This window comes from Oncorhynchus mykiss, unplaced genomic scaffold (assembly GCF_013265735.2).
Source record: "Oncorhynchus mykiss isolate Arlee unplaced genomic scaffold, USDA_OmykA_1.1 un_scaffold_222, whole genome shotgun sequence".
NCBI classification, from domain to species: Eukaryota; Metazoa; Chordata; class Actinopteri; order Salmoniformes; family Salmonidae; genus Oncorhynchus; species Oncorhynchus mykiss.
Window position 1 is genome coordinate 353874 of NW_023493691.1, and position 19594 is coordinate 373467.

Genomic DNA, 19594 nt, shown 5'->3' on the forward strand with positions numbered 1-19594 from the left:
ATCAATGCGAGCTGTGGCAAGGTTTGCTGTGTCTGTCAGCGTAGTGTCCAGAGCATGGAGGTGCTACCAGGAGACAGACCAGTACATCAGGAGACGTGGAGGAGGCCGTAGGAGGGCAACAACCCAGCAGCAGGACCGCTACCTCCGCCTTTGTGCAAGAAGGAGCAGGAAGAGCATTGCCAGAGCCCTGCAAAATGACCTCCAGCAGGCCACAAATGTGCATGTGTTTGCTCAAACGGTCAGAAACAGACTCCATGAGGGTGGTATGAGGGCCCGACGTCCACAGGTGGGGGTTGTGCTTACAGCCCAACACCGTGCACAACGTTTGGCATTTGCCAGAGAACACCAAGATTGGCAAATTCGCCACTGGCGCCCTGTGCTCTTGACAGATGAATGCAGGTTCACACTGAGCACATGTGACAGAGTCTGGAGACGCTGTGGAGATCGTCTGCTGCCTGCAACATCCTCCAGCATGACCGGTTTGGCGGTGGGTCAGTCATGGTGTGGGGTGGCATTTCTTTGGGGGGCCGCACAGAGGTAGCCTGACTGCCATTAGGTACCGAGATGAGATCCTCAGACCCCTTGTGAGACCATATGCTGGTGCGGTTGGCCCTGGGTTCCTCCTAATGTAAGACAATGCTAGACCTCATGTGGCTGGAGTGTGTCAGCAGTTCCTGCAAGAGGAAGGCATTGATGCTGTGGACTGGCCCGCCCGTCCCCCAGACCTGAATCGAATTGAGCACATCTGGGACATCATGTCTCGCTTTAGTCCAGGTCTGGGAGGAGATCCCTCAGGAGACCATCCGCCACCTCATCAGGAGCATGCCCAGCCGTTGTAGGGAGGACATACAGGCACGTGGAGGCCACACACACACTACTGAGCCTCATTTTGACTTGTTTTAAGGACATTACATCAAAGTTGGATCAGCCTGTAGTGTGGTTTTCCACTTTAATTTTGAGTGTGACTCCAAATCCAGACCTCCATGGGTTGATAAATTTGATTTCCATTGATAATTTTTGTGTGATTTTGTTGTCAGCACATTCAACTATGTAAATAAAAAAGTATTTAATTCATTCAGATCTAGGATGTGTTATTTTAGTGTTCCCTTTATTTTTTTGAGCAGTGTATAAAAAAATGGAAAATTAACAAACGTACAGAAAGATCGTTGTGAAGGCCAAATTACAGAGGAATAACTTTTTGAGGCTATTAAATCCTTTCAGTCTGGAAAAAACCCAGGGCTTGATGGCATACCGGTAGATGTATATCAAGTATTTTTTTGATATACTAAAAGCTCCATTGTTAGATTGTTTTAACTACTCCTATAGAAATGGTAGTCTGTCAGGTACTCAGCAGGAAGGTCTGATTTCTCTATTATTAAAACAAGACCCAGGTGGCAAATATAAAGACCCAGTCTATCTAAGGTCCCTTACACTTCAATGCTGTGGCAAAAAATACTAGCAAAATGCATAGCACTCAGATTTAAAAGGGTTTTACCAGGTATTGTTCATCCTGATCAGACAGGTTTGTTTTTACATGGACGATACACTGTAGATAATATACGACAACTACTAGAAATAATAGAACATCATCAAACACATAAAATTCAGGAATGGTATTTATAGCGGATTTTGAAAAGACATTTGATAAAGTAAGACTGGATTTTATTTTTAAATGTCTCGAATTTGGTAATTCTCTTATAAAATGGGTAAAAAATAATGTAGAGCAACATCAGGTGTAAAATAGTAAATAATAGCTACTTCTCAGAGATTTTTGAATTGTCAGGAGGAGTTAAACAAGGGTGTCCGCTGTCACCATATCTATTCGTTATGTCCATCGAAATGCTAGCTATTAAAATCAGATCCAATAACAACATGAGAGGATCAGAAAACCAAGACTTAAAGGTTTTAAATGTATTATTATTATTATTTTTTTTGCTTTGTTGTTTGCTGTTTTCTTCTGTCTTTTCCTTTTGTTTCTTTAGTTCATTCATTGGGCTGTTCTTGGAGGTAGAGAATGGAATTAATAGTATTTTTTATTTTTCTTCCTGGGGGGGACTGGGGGAGGGGTCTCGAATGGTTGAGGGACAGCTATTGGGGAACTGTGGGGGGGGGGGGGGGGGGGTCATGGAGGGTTTGGGTTCACGTTTTTTGGCCTGGTGGTAGATCAGTCAACATACCCTTGAGCAGGGCATCAACAACGGCTCAGCTGCGAAGTGGTAGGCCACACAAGCTCACAGAATGGGATTGCCAAGTGCTAAAGCGCGTAGCTTGTAAAAATCGTCTGTCCTCGGTTGCAACTACCGAGTTCCAAACTGCCTCTGGAAGCAATGCCAGAACTGTTCATCAGGGGCTTCATGAAATGAGTTTCCATAGCCAAGCAGCCGCACACAAGCTTAAGATCACCATGTGCAATGCCAAGTGTCGGCTGGAATGGTGTAAAGCCCGCCGCCATTGGCGTTCTCTGGAGTGAGCAATCAGGCTTCATCATCTGACAGTCTAATGGATGAATCTGGGTTTGGCGGATCGTTAACTGTCCGAATGCATAGTGCCAACTGTAAAGTTTGGTGGAGGAGGCATAATGGTCTGGAGCTGTTTTTCATGGTTCGGGCCCCTTAGTTCCAGTGAAGGGAAATCTTATTTCTACAACATACAATTACATTTTAGACGATACTGCGGCAACAGTTTGGGGAAGGCCCTTTCCTGTTTCAGCATGACAATGCCACCGTGCACAAAGCGAGGTCCAAACAGAAATGTTTTGTCGGGATTGGTGTGGAAGAACTTGACTGGCCTGCACAGAGCCCTGACCTCAATCCCATCGAACACCTTTGGGATGAATTGGAATGGCAACTGCGAGTCAGGCCTAATCGCCCAACATCAGTGCCCGACCTCACTAATGCTCTTGTGGCTGAATGGAAGGAAGTCCCAATAGCAATGTTCCTATATCTAGTGGAAAGCCTTCCCAGAAGAGTGGAGGCTGTTTTAGCAGTAAAGGAAGGACCAACTCCATATTAATGCCCATGATTTTGGAATGAGATATTGATGGGCAAGTGTCCACATACTTTAGGTAATGTACTGAATTTTACAACGGAGGCATTACAAGGAATCTTGTCGATGAATGTTCCATTCACACAGGCAGCCTATGTTGGGATGTGATTTGGATTATTACTGAAGGAGGGAGGTAGGGATTTTTGTATTTTTTAATTGTTGCATTCCCCCCCTTTCCCGCAATGGATATTTAGAAAATTGTATTTGTACCCCTTTTTTGTGGTATCCAATTAGTAGTTAGTCTTTTCCCATCGCTGCAACTCCTGAAAGGTCGAAAGCCTTGCATCCTCCAAGACACAACCCAACCAAGCCGCACTGCTTCTTGATGCAATGCCCGCTTCACCCGGAGTCCAGCCGCACCAATGTGTCAGACGAAACACAGATGGAACAAGAACATCCCTGCCGGCCAAACCCTCCCCTGACCCGGACGACACTGGGCCTAATTGTGCGCCGCCCCATGGGTCTCCCGGTCGTGGCCGGCTGTGACAGAGCCTGGACACAAACCAGGATCTCTATTGACACAGCCTTAGACCACTGCGCCAGTCGGGAGGCCTGATATTTACATGTTTTATTCACTACCGGTACTGTAGTTGGCAGCAATACACCAATAGGGGAAGTCTGCCATAAAACATTGAAGGAGAAGAACCAGCACTAAAAGTGGTGTTAGGATATATAAGTTTTCCTGTACGAGCTTTTGTGCTGAAAACATTACGTTATTACAGGTGTCAAGGTTATGGGCATGTGGCAGCAGTGTGTAGGAGGGAGGTTCCTGGGTGTGATTAGTGTGCAGAAGGGCATGAGACAAAGGAATGTGAAAACATTGGGGAAAGTAGTGGAATGTGTTAATTGTAGGGGTTCCCACGGGGCTGGGGATCAGAAATGACCCCTGCGAGAGACGCAGGTTGAGGTTTCCAGGGTTAATGTAGTGCAGAAGTTTGTCATATGCTGAGGCAGTGAAGAAAGTAGAGGAAGATGGTCAAGGGGGAGGGGTTATGAGAGGAGTGGTGTTGGTGATATATTTGTCAGTAAGATTGGATTTTTGGCATTTATAGCAATGGTTATCATCAACTGTACTGAAGGGATGGAATGTAGGTCGCAGAAAACTGAGGTGATGGTGGCAGCTGCAGAGAGGTATTTGTGTGTGTGAGACTTGACATCAAAAGAGTTACAGGGTGTGTGAAGTGGTGGTGACCCATGCTTTCAGTGACCCATGCTTTCAGGATGTTGGCCTGAGGGAAGACTTAATAGATTGAAATAGTGGAATAGCATGGTGTATTTAAATGTATTTAAATTTGTGAGTGTAGATAGTAGCGTATTTGTTTATTTTTCCAAGCGAAGTATTAATTAACGAGTTGTACTCCAGTCTGGTAGGTGGCGGTAATGCAACATGCATTGGACGCCAACCGCCGTTAAACCTCATAGAAGAAGGAACACTAGAACTGTGCTGTGAAGACGATAGCTTTTGTATCCGTTTCAAATGCATTACTACAGGTATGTAATAGCACCGTTTACACTTTATAATATCGAAAGAACATGTCATAACATGTTAGGTAGCCAATCCGTCAAGGTATTGTCACGTTTGCTGAAGGTTTTATGACGTTGTTGTTGTGTCAAACCGAGTGAGTGAAGGAAGTGATAAGTCACATCGTTAGAGACTGGGTTTGTCTGAGTGAATGAATATACATTACTTCGTCAAGATAAATTCATAAAGAATCCATGTATTTGAGATTTCTGAGTTCGTTTTACATGTTATTGTTTTGTTGTGTAATGTGTTTTTTTACGAGCTGATAAAATGGCGGCGGCAACTCTGTCTGAGTCAATGGACTTCAGTCAGGCAGTGAGGGAGCATCAGAGAGACATTTTCACGGTTGCTCTACTGTTTTGAAGCTGAATGTAATGATTATCAGTTTTTTACATGTGTACTAATATTCAGACACATTTAGTTGTTTCTATGTTATCTATATTTGTTACTATGGTGTGAATGGTAAATATAAAATGGTTTTTGCGAGCTAAATCACATTTTATTGGTCACATGCGCCAAATCCAATATGTAAACTTTACAGTGAAATGCTTCCTTCCAATAATACATAGTTAATAAATATAACAATTGGCAGATTTTACAGTGAAACGCTTCCTTCCAATAATACATAGTTAATAAATAAAGGGAAGTATTTTCTAAATAAAGAAAGTAATAGTAGCACAAGGAGTACCAGTACCGAGTCAATGTGCAGGGTGGTAATACAGGATCAATATACAGGGTGGTAATACAGGATCAATATACAGGGTGGTAATACAGGATCAATGTGCAAGGTGGTAATACAGGATCAATATACAGGATCAATGTACAGGGTGGTAATACAGGATCTATGTGCAGGGTGGTAATGCAGGATCAATATACAGGGTGGTAATACAGGATCGATGTACAGGGTGGTAATACAGGATCAATGTACAGGGTGGTAATACAGGATCAATATACAGGGTGGTAATACAGGGTCAATGTGCAGGGTGGTAATACAGGATCAATATATAGGGTGGTAATACAGGATCAATATGCAGGGTGGTAATACAGGATCAATATGCAGGGTGGTAATACAGGATCAATATACAGGGTGGTAATACAGTATCAATATACAGGGTGGTAATGCAGGATCAATATACAGGGTGGTAATACAGGATCAATGTACAGGGTGGTAATACAGGATCAATATACAGGGTGGTAATCTGCGTATTCCTTCAAAGCTCAGTTGTCCTGAGTCTGCACAACTCTGCCAGGACCTAGGATCAAGAGAGACACTCAAGTGTTTTAGTACTATATCTCTTGACACAATGATGAAAATAATCATGGCCTCTAAACCTTCAAGCTGCATACTGGACCCTATTCCAACTAAACTACTGAAAGAGCTGCTTCCTGTGCTTGGCCCTACTATGTTGAACATAATAAACGGCTCTCTATCCACCGGATGTGTACCAAACTCATTAAAAGTGGCAGTAATAAAGCCTCTCTTGAAAAAGCCAAACCTTGACCCAGAAAATATAAAAAACTATCGGCCTATATCGAATCTTCCATTCCTCTCAAAAATTTTAGAAAAGGCTGTTGCGCAACAACTCACTGCCTTCCTGAAGACAAACAATGTATACGAAATGCTTCAGTCTGGTTTTAGACCCCATCATAGCACTGAGACGGCACTTGTGAAGGTGGTAAATGACATTTTAATGGCATCGGACCGAGGCTCTGCATCTGTCCTCGTGCTCCTAGACCTTAGTGCTGCTTTTGATACCATCGATCACCACATTCTTTTGGAGAGATTGGAAACCCAAATTGGTCTACACGGACAAGTTCTGGCCTGGTTTAGATCTTATCTGTCGGAAAGATATCAGTTTGTCTCTGTGAATGGTCTGTCCTCTGACAAATCAACTGTAAATTTCGGTGTTCCTCAAGGTTCCGTTTTAGGACCACTTTTGTTTTCACTATATATTTTACCTCTTGGGGATGTTATTCGAAAACATAATGTTAACTTTCACTGCTATGCAGATGACACACAGCTGTACATTTCAATTAAACATGGTGAAGCCCCAAAATTGCCCTTGCTAGAAGAATGTGTCTCAGACATAAGGAAGTGGATGGCTGCAAACTTTCTACTTTTAAACTCGGACAAAACAGAGATGCTTGTTCTAGGTCCCAAGAAACAAAGAGATCTTCTGTTGAATCTGACAATTACTCTTAATGGTTGTACAGTCGTCTCAAATAAAACTGTGAAGGACCTCGGCGTTACTCTGGACCCTGATCTCTCTTTTGAAGAACATATCAAGACCATTTCAAGGACAGCTTTTTTCCATCTACGAAACATTGCAAAAATCAGGAACTTTCTGTCCAAAAATGATGCAGAAAAATTAATCCATGCTTTTGTCACTTCCAGGTTAGACTACTGCAATGCTCTACTTTCCGGCTACCCGGATAAAGCACTAAATAAACTTCAGTTAGTGCTAAATACGGCTGCTAGAATCCTGACTAGAACCAAAAAATTTGATCATATTACTCCAGTGCTAGCCTCTCTACACTGGCTTCCTGTCAAAGCAAGGGCTGATTTCAAGGTTTTACTGCTAACCTACAAAGCATTACATGGGCTTGCTCCTATCTATCTCTCTGATTTGGTCCTGCCGTACATACCTACACGTACGCTACGGTCACAAGACGCAGGCCTCCTAATTGTCCCTAGAATTTTTAAGCAAACAGCTGGAGGCAGGGCTTTCTCCTATAGAGCTCCATTTTTATGGAACGGTCTGCCTACCCATGTCAGAGACGCAAACTCGGTCTCAACCTTTAAGTCTCTACTGAAGACTCATCTCTTCAGTGGGTCATATGATTGAGTGTAGTCTGGCCCAGGAGTGGGAGGGTGAACGGAAAGGCTCTGGAGCAACGAACCACCCTTGCTGTCTCTGCCTGGCCGGTTCCCCTCTTTCCACTGGGATTCTCTGCCTCTAACCCTATTACAGGGGCTGAGTCACTGGCTTTACTGGGGCTCTCTCATGCCGTCCCTGGAGGAGGTGCGTCACCTGAGTGGGTTGAGTCACTGATGTGGTCATCCTGTCTGGGTTGGCGCCCCCCCCCCCCCCCTTAAGTTGTGCCGTGGCGGAGGTCTTTGTGGGCTATACTCAGCCTTGTCTCAGGATGGTAAGTTGGTGGTTGAAGATATCCCTCTAGTGGTGTGGGGGCTGTGCTTTGGCAAAGTGGGTGGGGTTATATCCTTCCTGTTTGGCCCTGTCCGGGGGTGTCCTCGGAGTGGGCCACAGTGTCTCCTGACCCCTCCTGTCTCAGCCTCCAGTATTTATGCTGTAGTAGTTTATGTGTCGGGGGGCTAGGGTCAGTTTGTTATATCTGGAGTACTTCTCCTGTCCTATTCGGTGTCCTGTGTGAATCTAAGTGTGCGTTCTCTAATTCTCTCCTTCTCTCTTTCTCTCTCTCGGAGGACCTGAGCCCTAGGACCATGCCCCAGGACTACCTGACATGATGACTCCTTGCTGTCCCCAGTCCACCTGGCTGTGCTGCTGCTCCAGTTTCAACTGTTCTGCCTTATTATTATTCGACCATGCTGATCATTTATGAACATTTGAAACATCTTGGCCATGTTCTGTTATAATCTCCACCCGGCACAGCCAGAAGAGGACTGGCCATCCCACATATGCTCTCTCTAATTCTCTCTTTCTTTCTCTCTCTCGGAGGACCTGAGCCCTAGGACCATGCCCCAGGAATACCTGACATGATGACTCCTTGCTGTCCCCAGTCCACCTGACTGTGCTGCTGCTCCAGTTTCAACTATTCTGCCTTATTATTATTCGACCATGCTGGTCATTTATGAACATTTGAACATCTTGACCATGTTTTGTTATAATCTCCACCCGGCACAGCCAGAAGAGGACTGGCCACCCCACATAGCCTGGTTCCTCTCTAGGTTTCTTCCTAGGTTTTGGCCTTTCTAGGGAGTTTTTCCTAGCCACCGTGCTTCTTCACCTGCATTGCTTGCTGTTTGGGGTTTTAGGCTGGGTTTCTGTACAGCACTTTGAGATATCAGCTGATGTACGAAGGGCTATATAAAATAAATTTGATTTGATTTGATTTGGTAATACAGGATCAATATACAGGGTGGTAATACAGGGTCAATGTGCAGGGTGGTAATACAGGATCAATATACAGGGTGGTAATACAGGATCAATGTACAGGGTGGTAATACAGGATCAATTTACAGGGTGGTAATACAGGATCTATGTGCAGGGTGGTAATACAGGATCAATGTGCAGGGTGGTAATACAGGATCAATATACAGGGTGGTAATACAGGATCAATATACAGGGTGGTAATACAGGATCAATGTGCAGGGTGGTAATACAGGATCAATATACAGGGTGGTAATACAGGATCAATGTGCAGGGTGGTAATACAGGATCAATATACAGGGTGGTAATACAGGATCAATGTGCAGGGTGGTAATACAGGATCAATATACAGGGTGGTAATACAGGATCAATGTACAGGGTGGTAATACAGAATCTATGTTCAGGGTGGTAATGCAGGATCAATATACAGGGTGGTAATACAGGATCCATATACAGACAGAGATCTCTGTCCTCCATCCCTATCTCTGTCTTCTCTCCCTATCTCTGTCCTCCATCCCTATCTCTGTCCTCCATCCCTATCTCTGTCTTCTCTCCCTATCTCTGTCCTCCATCCCTATCTCTGTCCTCCATCCCTATCTCTGTCTTCTCTCCCTATCTCTGTCCTCCATCCCTATCTCTGTCCTCCATCCCTATCTCTGTTTTCTCTCCCTATTGTCGTGGTAATTTCCTGTATTACTAAACATTGAGAGAGCAAACCACACACAAGTCAGAGTTATATTATAAAGTCCATCTTTAATTATATTTCAGCTTCACCATGGCCCTATGACTCTCAGATCAATTCAGTGTCTATAAATGAACTCTCTGAGAGTGCTTACAAAACAATTCTTAGTATCAGTTATAGCCAAGACACAGCCCTCTCAACTCACATGACGAATAACAGATCTTAGGAACATTACAAAGGAAGACTTTTACTGGAGAGAGTAAATAGCCAGAAGGCATTAGCTATAACTTATTGTTCAGTTTGCTCTCTCAGACGAGGTTCTACTTCTCTTTCTTGGTACTTCATATTACCAAACCATTACCTCATCCAATGGCATATATCAGTTGTCAATTCTAGATACGCCCATCTCAAATACAACCTCCACCTGGACAAGCTCACAGAGAGTAGTGAGCCTCTAGGTCATATACTAGGTCAAGATAAGTTTCGACATAAGAGGGGACATACAATGGTTCCAGACACTGCCGTACTCCTCCTCCCAATATGGGAAAAGTAGGGAGTGACTGGTGTACAGACATTGTGGAGCCCTTCACATGGTTTAACAGATACCCTCACATATGAAGACAATCCTGACCTCTCCCCTCTCTTGGCCCCAAGTGACTTTTTCCCTGGAGAAGAGAGAGAGGAAAATGCAACTGCCAACAGTATTATCCAAAAGAAGACGTTCTAATTAAAAATATCTCACATAAGCATTATTATGTAAATAAAACATCTTATTTATCAACTAATTGTGATTCTGCTACGACACCACCTCTGTCCTCCATCCCTCTCCGTTGGACGGTAGCTGGGGACGGCCAAAGGCCAAAATAACATTATATAATACAGTGAATATTATTCAGGAAAATAGTACATAGTGCTGCCTAAAACATACTGTAACCTTGAACTAAATGGTTTTTGAGTCATTTATTTTAATGTAGGAAATCTACTATAGATTAAGTGCACTAATGTTGTGCAATTTTAAAGTATGCACTTTGTCTAATGTGAATTAATGTTTTGTTGTCAATGATTAGTTACCTGATAAATGGAAATTAGAGAAATTAACAAGAAAACATTATAATATATTTTGTTATAATAAAGAAGTTAGAATAACTTTTTGTGTCCGTTTCTCATTATATCTACAGGACGACTTGAATTAAGTCTGAGGACGGTAACATCAACAGTGAGGACAAACCCAGCCTGCCTCTCTCCTTCCACACTGAGTAGGAACCTACAGTCACTGGGTCCTGATTGTGACAGTGGAGCCCAGTTTGCACTGCAGGATCCAGAGATGGCATCAGTGAAGCTGGAAGACTGCAGTCAAACAATGGAACTGAATGTCAACATTAAAGATGAAGAAGAAGAGGAGAAGATTGGAACATCTGTTTCTCATGGTAAGAGCAGGTTCTATCTAACTAAGTTTGTTGTTCATTCCAACTTCCCACTGTGTATGAAAAGTTGCAGTAGAACTGTTTCAATGAGAAGGTAGAAGTTATTTCATGCTAGTAGGATGTTATTTCATGTGTTTTATTCACTGGGCTGTCTGGAGTGTTCAGAGACTAAAGAAGTGAAGTAGTAAAGTTATATGGTTATGGCTATGTAGTTACTAACTCTTGTGATAGTGATTGGAGGATGATATGGCTGTGTAGTTACTAACTTTTGTGATAGTGAGAGGAGGATGATATGGCTGTGTAGTTTCTAACTCTTGTGATAGTGAGTGGAGGATGATATGGCTGTGTAGTTACTAACTCTTGTGATAGTGAGTGGAGGATGATATGGCTGTGTAGTTACTAACTCTTGTGATAGTGAGAGGAGGATGATATGGCTGTGTAGTGACTAACTCTTGTGATAGTGAGTGGAGGTTGATATGGCTGTGTAGTGACTAACTCTTGTGATAGTGAGTGGAGGATGATATGGCTGTGTAGTGACTAACTCTTGTGATAGTGAGTGGAGGATGATATGGCTGTGTAGTGACTAACTCTTGTGATAGTGATTGGAGGATGATATGGCTGTGTAGTGACTAACTCTTGTGATAGTGAGTGGAGGTTGATATGGCTGTGTAGTGACTAACTCTTGTGATAGTGAGTGGAGGATGATATGGCTGTGTAGTTACTAACTCTTGTGATAGTGAGAGGAGGATGATATGGCTGTGTAGTGACTAACTCTTGTGATAGTGAGTGGAGGTTGATATGGCTGTGTAGTGACTAACTCTTGTGATAGTGAGTGGAGGATGATATGGCTGTGTAGTGACTAACTCTTGTGATAGTGAGTGGAGGATGATATGGCTGTGTAGTTACTAACTCTTGTGATAGTGATTGGAGGATGATATGGCTGTGTAGTGACTAACTCTTGTGATAGTGAGTGGAGGTTGATATGGCTGTGTAGTGACTAACTCTTGTGATAGTGAGTGGAGGATGATATGGCTGTGTAGTGACTAACTCTTGTGATAGTGAGTGGAGGATGATATGGCTGTGTAGTTACTAACTCTTGTGATAGTGATTGGAGGATGATATGGCTGTGTAGTGACTAACTCTTGTGATAGTGAGTGGAGGATGATATGGCTGTGTAGTGACTAACTCTTGTGATAGTGAGTGGAGGATGATATGGCTGTGTAGTTTCTAACTCTTGTGATAGTGAGTGGAGGATGATATGGCTGTGTAGTTACTAACTCTTGTGATAGTGAGTGGAGGATGATATGGCTGTGTAGTTACTAACTCTTGTGATAGTGATTGGAGGATGATATGGCTGTGTAGTTACTAACTCTTGTGATAGTGAGTGGAGGATGATATGGCTGTGTAGTGACTAACTCTTGTGATAGTGAGTGGAGGATGATATGGCTGTGTAGTGACTAACTCTTGTGATAGTGAGTGGAGGATGATATGGCTGTGTAGTTACTAACTCTTGTGATAGTGAGTGGAGGATGATATGGCTGTGTAGTTACTAACTCTTGTGATAGTGAGTGGAGGATGATATGGCTGTGTAGTTACTAACTCTCGTGAGAGTGAGTGGAGGATGATATGGCTGTGTAGTTACTAACTCTTGTGATAGTGAGTGGAGGATGATATGGCTGTGTAGTTACTAACTCTCGTGAGAGTGAGTGGAGGATGATATGGCTGTGTAGTGACTAACTCTTGTGATAGTGAGAGGAGGATGATATGGCTGTGTAGTGACTAACTCTTGTGATAGTGAGAGGAGGATGATATGGCTGTGTAGTTACTAACTCTTGTGATAGTGAGTGGAGGATGATATGGCTGTGTAGTGACTAACTCTTGTGATAGTGAGTGGAGGATGATATGGCTGTGTAGTGACTAACTCTTGTGATAGTGAGTGGAGGATGATATGGCTGTGTAGTGACTAACTCTTGTGATAGTGAGTGGAGGATGATATGGCTGTGTAGTGACTAACTCTTGTGATAGTGAGTGGAGGATGATATGGCTGTGTAGTGACTAACTCTTGTGATAGTGAGAGGAGGATGATATGGCTGTGTAGTTACTAACTCTTGTGATAGTGAGTGGAGGATGATATGGCTGTGTAGTGACTAACTCTTGTGATAGTGAGTGGAGGATGATATGGCTGTGTAGTGACTAACTCTTGTGATAGTGATTGGAGGATGATATGGCTGTGTAGTGACTAACTCTTGTGATAGTGAGTGGAGGATGATATGGCTGTGTAGTGACTAACTCTTGTGATAGTGAGTGGAGGATGATATGGCTGTGTAGTGACTAACTCTTGTGATAGTGAGTGGAGGATGATATGGCTGTGTAGTTACTAACTCTTGTGATAGTGAGTGGAGGATGATATGGCTGTGTAGTGACTAACTCTTGTGATAGTGAGTGGAGGATGATATGGCTGTGTAGTGACTAACTCTTGTGATAGTGAGTGGAGGATGATATGGCTGTGTAGTGACTAACTCTTGTGATAGTGAGTGGAGGATGATATGGCTGTGTAGTGACTAACTCTTGTGATAGTGAGTGGAGGATGATATGGCTGTGTAGTGACTAACTCTTGTGATAGTGAGTGGAGGATGATATGGCTGTGTAGTTTCTAACTCTTGTGATAGTGAGTGGAGGATGATATGGCTGTGTAGTTACTAACTCTTGTGATAGTGAGTGGAGGATGATATGGCTGTGTAGTGACTAACTCTTGTGATAGTGAGTGGAGGATGATATGGCTGTGTAGTTACTAACTCTTGTGAAAGTGAGTGGAGGATGATATGGCTGTGTAGTGACTAACTCTTGTGATAGTGAGTGGAGGATGATATGGCTGTGTAGTTACTAACTCTTGTGAAAGTGAGTGGAGGATGATATGGCTGTGTAGTGACTAACTCTTGTGATAGTGAGTGGAGGATGATATGGCTGTGTAGTGACTAACTCTTGTGATAGTGAGTGGAGGATGATATGGCTGTGTAGTGACTAACTCTTGTGATAGTGAGTGGAGGATGATATGGCTGTGTAGTTACTAACTCTTGTGATAGTGAGTGGAGGATGATATGGCTGTGTAGTTACTAACTCTTGTGATAGTGAGTGGAGGATGATATGGCTGTGTAGTGACTAACTCTTGTGATAGTGAGTGGAGGATGATATGACTGTGTAGTGACTAACTCTTGTGATAGTGAGTGGAGGATGATATGGCTGTGTAGTGACTAACTCTTGTGATAGTGAGTGGAGGATGATATGGCTGTGTAGTTACTAACTCTTGTGATAGTGAGTGGAGGATGATATGGCTGTGTAGTGACTAACTCTTGTGATAGTGAGTGGAGGATGATATGGCTGTGTAGTTACTAACTCTTGTGATAGTGAGTGGAGGATGATATGGCTGTGTAGTGACTAACTATTGTGATAGTGAGTGGAGGATGATATGGCTGTGTAGTGACTAACTCTTGTGATAGTGAGTGGAGGATGATATGGCTGTGTAGTTTCTAACTCTTGTGATATTTAGTGGAGGATGATATGGCTGTGTAGTGACTAACTCTTGTGATAGTGAGTGGAGGATGATATGGCTGTGTAGTTACTAACTCTTGTGATAGTGAGTGGAGGATGATATGGCTGTGTAGTGACTAACTCTTGTGATAGTGAGAGGAGGATGATATGGCTGTGTAGTTACTAACTCTTGTGATAGTGAGTGGAGGATGATATGGCTGTGTAGTGACTAACTCTTGTGATAGTGAGTGGAGGATGATATGGCTGTGTAGTGACTAACTCTTGTGATAGTGATTGGAGGATGATATGGCTGTGTAGTGACTAACTCTTGTGATAGTGAGTGGAGGATGATATGGCTGTGTAGTGACTAACTCTTGTGATAGTGAGTGGAGGATGATATGGCTCATAGTTTTGGACTTTCCCCCCTTTTTAGTTTTTGACTCTTACCCAGTTTTAGAATAGTTTTATTCCCGTTCTGTAATTGTACAGCCGACTTACATGAATTCATATGTCACCCGGCACAGCCAGGAGAGGACTGGCCACCCCTCAGAGCCTGGTTCCTCTTTAGGTTTGTTCCGAGGTTCCTACCATTCTAGCAAGTTTTTCGTGGCCACTGTGCTTCTCGATCTGCATAGGTTGCTCTTTGGTGTTTTAGGCTGGGTTTCTGTAGAACACTTGGACAAACTGCTGATGTAAGAAGGGCTTCCTAATATACATTTGATTGACATGTATATCACACCAACTGACTGGTTCTTCTGATGTTGTTCACACAGGAGACCACGTTGAGACATTCCCTGCATCCAGACAACAACAGCAGGAAGATCACAGAGCTAAGAGGTCTCACCACTGCCCACATTGTGTGGAGATTTTCCCATTTCTATCAAAGCTAAAAGCACACCTAAAAATACACACAGGAGAGAAGCCTTACTCCTGCTCTGACTGTGGGGTGAGTTTCTCTCGACTGGATACCTTAAAAACACACCAACGTATACATACAGGAGAGAAGCCTTACTACTGCTCTGACTGTGGGGAGAGATTCTCTCAAATGAGCAGCTTAAAAGCACACAAACAAGTACATACTGGAGAGAAGCCTTACTCCTGCTCTGATTGTGGGAAGTGTTTCTCCCGATCGGATACCTTGAAATCACATGAACGTATACATACAGGAGAGAAGCCTTACTCCTGCTCTGACTGTGGAAAAAGTTTCTCCCGATTGGATAACTTAAAATCACATGAACGTGTACATACAGGAGAGAAGCCATATTCCTGCTCAGACTGTGTAAAATGCTTCAAAACATCAACTGAGCTAAAAGTACATCAGAGAACACACACAGGAGAGAGGCGTTACTACTGCTCTGACTGTGCAAAATGTTTTAAAACATCAACTGAGCTAAAACTTCATCAGAGAACACATACAGGAGAGAAGCCTTACTTCTGCTCTGACTGTGGAAAGAGTTTCTCCCGATTGGATACCTTAAAAACACATGAACGTATACATACAGGAGAAAACCCTTACTCCTGCTCTGACTGTGTAAAATGCTTCAAAACATCAACTGAGCTCAAAGTTCATCAGAAAACACACACAGGAGAGAAGCCTTATTACTGCTCAGTCTGTGGAAAATGTTTTAAAACATCAAATGAGCTAAAAGTTCACCAGAGAACACACACAGGAGAGAAGCCTTACGTCTGCTCTGGCTGTGGCAAAAGTTTCTCTCACCAGAGCAACTTAAAAACACACCAACGTATACATTAAACCCAGTTAAAGCGAGGCGTCCCTCTCCCAAAGGGTCAAAGCTCGCGGGATTTGCACAATTAAACGCTCTACTGAATGAGGACATCTAGTGGAAGACATAGAAAGTGTCTCCAGATCCATAGCTCGTTGGGAAGGGTGGGGGCGATGACGTCAAAGTTGCCCCAAGTTTCAGGCTCCCAAAAAAATAGTTTGGGAGATTGCCTGCCCTGTGAGTTCTGCTATACTTACAGACATAATTCAAACGGGTTTAGAAGCTTTAGAGTGTTTTCTATCCAATAATAATTATTATATGCATATATTAGCAATTTTGGACAGATTTTTTTTCAGTTTACTATGGGCACGCAATTCATCCAAAGGAGGCAGTATTCTGCCTAGCCCTAACAGGTTTTAAGGAGAAAAGCCTCATCAGTTCTCTGACCAGCTAAGAATAAAGTCACTCCTCCATCACTTAATTCTCATCTCATAAAAGAAGTTGTAATTGGATCAAATGAAGAAAGCGGAGAACACTGTAATCCTATTGGTTCTCACTGTGAGAGAACTGTGCAGAGGAAAGGGAGCGTTATAGAATGTTAGCCTCTCTTTACTTTACCAATCAGTGTGCACCTTGTCAGTTTTGGTGTGTTTTTGTTTTGTTAGCTTCTACTGTAAAGATTTGCACTTGGTGTTGAATACCCTCTGTTATTCTTCTCATTTTGAAAACAAACACTAGTCTGCCAATTGACTGGGTGGTACTGCTTCCCTCTCAGCCTGGTCTGACTCTGTCTGTAGGGAGAGTTTCAACTGGGCAGCTTAAAAACACACCACCGTTTACACGTAGGAGAGAAGCCTTACTCCTGCTCTGAGGAAGGATGGGCGTGTAACTCAAACGTCTAGCCGAAGGTTGCGTTTTTGAATCTCATCACGGAGGTTTTAGCTAATTAGCAACTTTGCAACTACTTACTACTTTTTAGCTATTACTTAGCATGTTAGCTTACCTTTCCCCTAAACCGATTTAACTCTACCTTAACCCCTCACCCCTAACCTAGCTAACGTTATCCAAATTGGATTTTGTAACATATCATACATATTACAAGTTCGTAACATATTGTATGAATAGCAAATCGTAAAATAACATATTCATTGTAATTCTTAACATACGATACGTCCTGCAAGTCGTATTATACTGAACAACAATCTAAACACAACCATTTCAAAGATTTACAGTTTGTATAAGGAAATCAGTCAATTGAAATAAATAAATGAGGCCCTAATCTATGGATTTTATATGACTGGGCAGAGGCTCAGCCATGGGTGGGACTTGGGAGGGCATAGCCCCACTTGGGAGCCAGGCCCAGCCAATCAGAATGAGTTTTTCCCCACAAAAGGTCTTTATTACAGACAGAAATACTACTCAGCCCCCCTCAGACAATCCTGCAGGCGAAGAGGTCCTGGGCTGCCGTGGTTACATGTGATCTGCAGTTGTGAGGCCGGTTGGATGTACTGCTAAATTCTCTAAAAGGACGTTAGAGGTGGCTTATGGTAGAGATATAAATATTGAGTTCTCCGGCAACAGCTCTGGTGGACATTCCTGCAGTCATCATGAGAAATGCACATTCCCTGAACTTGAGACATCTGTGACATTGTGTTGTGTGGCATTTTATTGTCCCCAACACAAGGTACACCTGTGTAATGATCATGCTGTTTAATCAGCTTCTTGATAATCTATACCTGACAGGTGTGGCATATCTTGACAAAGGCTGAAATGCTCACTAACAGGGACATAAACAATTTTGTGGAACGTAACATACTAAATGGAGTGGCACGGATGTTTTTGTAACATAAAATACATTTTGCTCTGAGACCAGGTTGTCCCTCGGAAGGAGTTAGTAGACGCTTTCAAATTATTATTTTTTTTACCTTTATTTAACTAGGCAAGTCAGTTAAGAACAAATTCTTATTTAAAATGATGGCCTAGGAACAGTGGGTAAACTGCCTTGTTCAGAGGCAGAACAACAGATTTTTACCTTGTCAGCTCGGGGATTCGATCTGGCAACCTTTTTGTTACTGACCCAACGCTCTAACCACTAGGCTACCTTCCGCCCCTAACATGAATCAGATAGAGATGGTGTGATGATCACTTTTCACCACTAGTTTGGGGGGGATTATTTTACAACTTTATTTAATGATACACAGTTTATGAAATGAATACATGTGTTTATTAATTGTCTTTAAAACTAGATTAGTTATTTTAGTTACTGATCATGAATGTGTTTGGATAACTGCATTGAAGCAAACTTTATTGATCTGCCAATGAAAAATAAAGTTACATGAATATGTACTGGTCAACCTCTTCTTCTCTTTAGTATTCAGTTCTTCATATTAGATCTGACAGTATGAATGGTTCTTATGGTTGTATTCAGTTCTTCATATTAGATCTGACAGTATGAATGGTTCTTATGGTTGTATTCAGTTCTTCATATTAGATCTGACAGTATGAATGGTTCTTATGGTTGTATTCAGTTCTTCATATTAGATCTGACAGTATGAATGGTTCTTATGGTTGTATTCAGTTCTTCATGTTAGATCTGACAGTATGAATGGTTCTTATGGTTGTATTCAGTTCTTCATATTAGATCTGACAGTATGAATGGTTCTTATGGTTGTATTCAGTTCTTCATATTAGATCTGACAGTATGAATGGTTCTTATGGTTGTATTCAGTTCTTCATATTAGATCTGACAGTATGAATGGTTCTTATGGTTGTATTCAGTTCTTCATATTAGATCTGACAGTATGAATGGTTCTTATGGTTGTATTCAGTTCTTCATATTAGATCTGACAGTATGAATGGTTCTTATGGTTGTATTCAGTTCTTCATACTAGATCTGACAGTATGAATGGTTCTTATGGTTGTATTCAGTTCTTCATATTAGATCTGACAGTATGAATGGTTCTTATGGTTGTATTCAGTTCTTCATATTAGATCTGACAGTATGAATGGTTCTTATGGTTGTATTCAGTTCTTCATATTAGATCTGACAGTATGAATGGTTCTTATGGGCTGAGTGCCTGGAGTGTTTTTGTATGACTACAGTCAGGAGTTCTCTCTGACCCTGTGATGTCACCAGCACATTAAGTACTTTCATCTTAAGATAGCCAGGTGAGACAACCACATATCACAGTGAACACATTTATCCTCAATTAGTCAGTGTAAGTAGGACAAGTGTCACATTATTAATATTACTTGTATTTTTTTGGGGGGGATACTCTTTAAAGACGTAGGATTTCAGACCTTTTTGGGCAGATGGGCAGGGACTCTGATGTTGTTATTAAAGCCGCATAGAGACATGGTCTCTTTTTTTGTTTTCTTGAGTAAGCCAGCTCAGTGCTTTCTGTGGAGGTGGGGCAATCCCGCAGAAAATACGGACATTTGCGCCGTGATTGGCTCAGTGTCCTGTCATTCATGGGAACAAGACGTCACTGCCAAGTCTAAGGGTAGATCTTGAAAATTCAAGCCCCTTGGGTGCTGCC

At 42.5% G+C, this 19594-nt stretch overlaps 3 protein-coding genes across 4 annotated transcripts in view; 2 read left to right on the top strand and 1 right to left on the bottom strand.

The window, feature by feature from the left end:
- Nucleotides 1-19594, bottom strand: part of LOC110528866 (gastrula zinc finger protein XlCGF17.1-like) — a 212827-nt gene that overhangs the window by 156938 nt on the left and 36295 nt on the right. The window lies entirely within an intron of this gene.
- LOC110528884 (zinc finger protein 585A) overlaps nucleotides 1-19594 on the top strand; it is a 244943-nt gene that overhangs the window by 26551 nt on the left and 198798 nt on the right. The gene's annotated exons all lie outside the window — the stretch shown is intronic.
- Nucleotides 9334-18398, top strand: LOC118948158 (gastrula zinc finger protein XlCGF17.1-like). Its single transcript, XM_036973136.1, has 2 exons — nucleotides 9334-10806; nucleotides 15105-18398. Exons 1-2 carry the CDS (start codon nucleotides 10704-10706, stop codon nucleotides 16082-16084), a joined length of 1083 nt encoding a protein of 360 aa, XP_036829031.1. The 5' UTR covers nucleotides 9334-10703; the 3' UTR covers nucleotides 16085-18398.

Coding starts and splice junctions, on each gene's coding strand:
- LOC118948158 (XM_036973136.1), top strand. CDS start 10,704: ATGGCATCAGTGAAGCTGGAAGACTGCAGTCAAACAATGGAACTGAAT. Junction 10,807..15,104: donor TGGAACATCTGTTTCTCATG/GTAAGAGCAGGT, acceptor TTGTTCACACAG/GAGACCACGTTGAGACATTC.